The sequence below is a fragment of the Antrostomus carolinensis genome, unplaced genomic scaffold, assembly GCF_000700745.2.
Source record: "Antrostomus carolinensis isolate BGI_N321 unplaced genomic scaffold, ASM70074v2 scaffold3215, whole genome shotgun sequence".
Lineage (NCBI taxonomy): Eukaryota > Metazoa > Chordata > Aves > Caprimulgiformes > Caprimulgidae > Antrostomus > Antrostomus carolinensis.
In genome coordinates, this window is record NW_010316943.1 from 1,167 (window position 1) to 4,643 (window position 3,477).

The following is a 3,477-nucleotide window of genomic DNA, read 5'->3' on the forward strand; positions in this document are numbered from 1 at the left end:
TCAGCACTTTTTAACTTAGTTTCCTTTTTTATGTTGAGAATCAGTTACAGGCAATATTAAAGTGAAAACTGAGCAAATTAAAATGACACCATTGCATGGGAAGTTTGGATTTTTCTCTCAGAGTTTTCCATCAAGGTCTACACATTCCTGCAATATATTTAAGCTTTGCTCAAACTGCATTATTTAGAGTAGGGTAAGGTTCTGTGAAAAATGTTTACAGGAAGGATTATTTTTAAGGAGAACTTTTGAAAGTGTTATGTACATACACATATCTTACTTTAAATGACAGGTATCCGAATGTGCAGGCTAAAATGCAAGAAGAAGTGGACAGGATTGTTGGAAGAGACCGTCTGCCGTGTGCTGAAGATCAGCCCCACTTGCCCTACATCATGGCTTTCCTGTATGAATCCATGCGTTTCAGCAGCTTCGTGCCTGTTACCATCCCACATGCCACTACAACCAACACCTTCATAATGGGCTACCTCATTCCCAAGGACACGGTCATTTTTGTTAATCAGTGGTCCGTGAATCATGATCCAGCAAAATGGTCCAACCCGGAGGATTTTGATCCAACAAGATTCCTGGATGAGAATGGATTCATCAATAAAGATCTTACTAGTAGCGTGATGATTTTCTCCCTGGGAAAACGTCGGTGTATTGGAGAGGAGTTATCCAAGATGCAGCTGTTTCTCTTTACCTCCATACTGGTGCATCAGTGCAATTTTACTGCTAACCCAAACGAGGACCCTAAAATGGACTTTACCTATGGGTTGACCATTAAGCCCAAGCCGTTTACCTTGAATGTTACGCTCAGAGATACTATGGATTTGCTTGATCAGGCTGTCCAAAGACTGCAAGCAGAGAAAGCAGGCAGTGAAAATCAGCTGTCAGCAAATGCCTAAGCAACAAACCTTGCATCTAAAGATAATCCCTCTCTCTCTTTTTAGGCTTAAATGAGTTATAGTTTGTTCTGGCAATCTTTTTGGAAAATAGCCCATATTACAAGAGCAAGAAGAAAAACTGCACAAGGTATAATTCAGTCCTTTTTTTAATTCTAGAAGGAGAGCCAGGGGAACTATTTAATATATTAACTGATAAAACATGCAATTTGAAAGTAAGCCTTTTCTTTTCTAGCTTGTTCACCGTTGTAAAGCGCTTTTTATCTACTGACTGGTTGGAGCATCTCCAGGAACTGTACAGTCCTATCCAGGTCTCTATGCATTATGCCTTAACTCTAAATTCGCCTTCACTGACTCCACATCCCAAAGTGAAATCTCTTACTTAAAAAAAAAGGAAAAAAAAAAAAAGAAAAAAAGGGTTGCTCTGAACACTGCAGCCTGCTTCTGAATTCACTCTACTGGAAACTGCCATAGGCATGTGGCAGCTCCTGTCTTGTGACTGCTGGGATGTACATTAATGCCTCAATAATAAATGTTCAAATGATTTTTGGTAAAATGACAATGTAAAATCTTGCCTTTAGCAGTCCAAAGTGTTTACATAAATGACTAAAAAAAAAAAAAATAGACTTGCTTATAAGCACATTTGAAAATAAAATTCATATTTTATGTGAGAATGAACAGAACGTCCTAATACAGTAACTTTTCATTAAGTTTTGAAATATCAGATTTGTTATGTCACCAAATGGCAAGGGTGATACAAACCATATGCTAATCTGTTCATTAGCATATTCATGAACAAAATAGATATATTAATTAGAAAGTTTTATAAAGGTATAGCTGAACTTGGTATTTCTCTAGTAAAGAATTAATATCCCTGTGCCTAGGCACATAGGTAAGTCCAGTAAAGTCCACATGGGCCGAGGTATTTAGAAGTGAGAATTTTGGGCTTTTATATTAAAACTTTAATGCCACAAGCAAAGCATACAGCAAATACACCCCTGCTCACTAGTCATTCTGTTAGGTTGAGTTAAATGGTATATCCAAAAATCAACTATGTACTTTTAGTATGATTTGCTTGGAACAAAGTCTCAGAAGGAAAACTAACATTACATGTCCTAATTAATATACTCAATAACTGAAGAAAAAGTACTTTGAAAATTTTTGTGAGGCAAAGGACATAAAATGGAAAAAAAAAAAAACCCAAACCAAAAAACACCCACCCAAAACTATTATTTTAAAGTAAAACACATGCATGAAACTTCATGGCCTTGAGCCTCTGGCTAATGTTTGTGTACACAAAGCTGTATGTATTTCTCTAAAAAGCAAAGGACCCTATGTAAATGCTTGATTTTGAAAAATATTGGGCACTTTTTTGGAGCTACAAGTCGCCTTCAATTACATACGAAATCCATCAGAAATGAGAGTACCTCACATGACTTGCTTAGTGTTCAGCCTAGTACTAAATAAGGTATTAGTAGAGCTAGAAAAATAAGGGTGCAGTGCTACACAGGAAAGTAGCTCTGCTGAGACCTAAGCAAGTCAAGATTTGCACTGGGTCTTCTGACAGCTTGCCAGTCTTAGTCACATTGTCAGCAGTGACAGAATTCTTGTATACTGACTTTGGGAAGAGCTGGGTTTAATGACACAATCCTGATCTTTCTGAGTAGAAGCTTTGCTACTGATTTTAATAACCTGAATCAATCCAAAAAGTACTGTTCCATAACCCCACACAGTAGTAATGTGCCTGTTTAAAGTCTCTGACTTAATGTGGTATCTATCTAAAAAAAGCTTTCTGTTACACAAGGAGTAACCTCAGGTGTTTTTCTGAATTATGGACAAGTTTGTGATATCCCAGAACTTAGCCTATACCTGTGAAAAGCTTTATAAGATATTCAGCATTTTCATATGGAGATCTACATTAGATCAAACAGTAGCAAGACAATTGTCCTTGTGCCTTTGTAAGTATTGTTATTACAAAAAGTGTAAAGGATGTAACTGACAATTGAATAGTTATTCTAATGCAAGGATCATCAATTCGTACTTTAATAGAAGCAGCTTTTGCAATTTTGTACTCTTCCAAAAGCTTTAACTATGCATTGGCTACTAATGCAACGTCCATTCACACTGCTTACATCTGTCAGGGGGTCACACGCTGTACAGCTGTTGCTCACATAATGCCTCATGTGATCGGTGAAGTTACTCAGATGTAGTAGCACCCGTTTAGAATGTACCCAGTTGTTCAGTGAGGTAACTGCTCTGGGCATTTTGAGATGTATCATTGTGTTACCAGAATACTAAATAAAATTATTCTTATGCTGCCTTTGCTTAGTTTATGTATGGCTTTCTAATATCAAGATAAACAAAACTATTATTTCTAATTCAGGAAGTATTATTGTTTTAGATATTTGTTCATATACTTTTTACCTTCTTCCCATTTCTGGATTTTAAGGTTTTTCTCCATACTGCTCTTACAGCTTCTCAGGTCTGCTTGCTTGTTTACACCTTGCAATCTGTGTTCAACTTCCTCATGCTCCTCGCTAAGAACGTTCCCTGCTGCTTGTCTCAGCACAGATCTGAA

The 3,477-nt window shown here is 37.0% G+C and overlaps 1 protein-coding gene across 1 annotated transcript; it reads left to right on the forward strand.

Annotated features, from left to right (window-relative positions):
• Positions 1-289: 289 nt before the first annotated feature.
• On the forward strand, positions 290-949 carry CYP1B1 (cytochrome P450 family 1 subfamily B member 1; the record flags this gene model as incomplete). The annotated part of the gene is made up of 1 exon (XM_010168392.2): positions 290-949. A coding segment is annotated over one exon (613 nt), but the record flags the coding sequence as incomplete, so codon positions are not given.
• Positions 950-3,477: the final 2,528 nt, after the last annotated feature.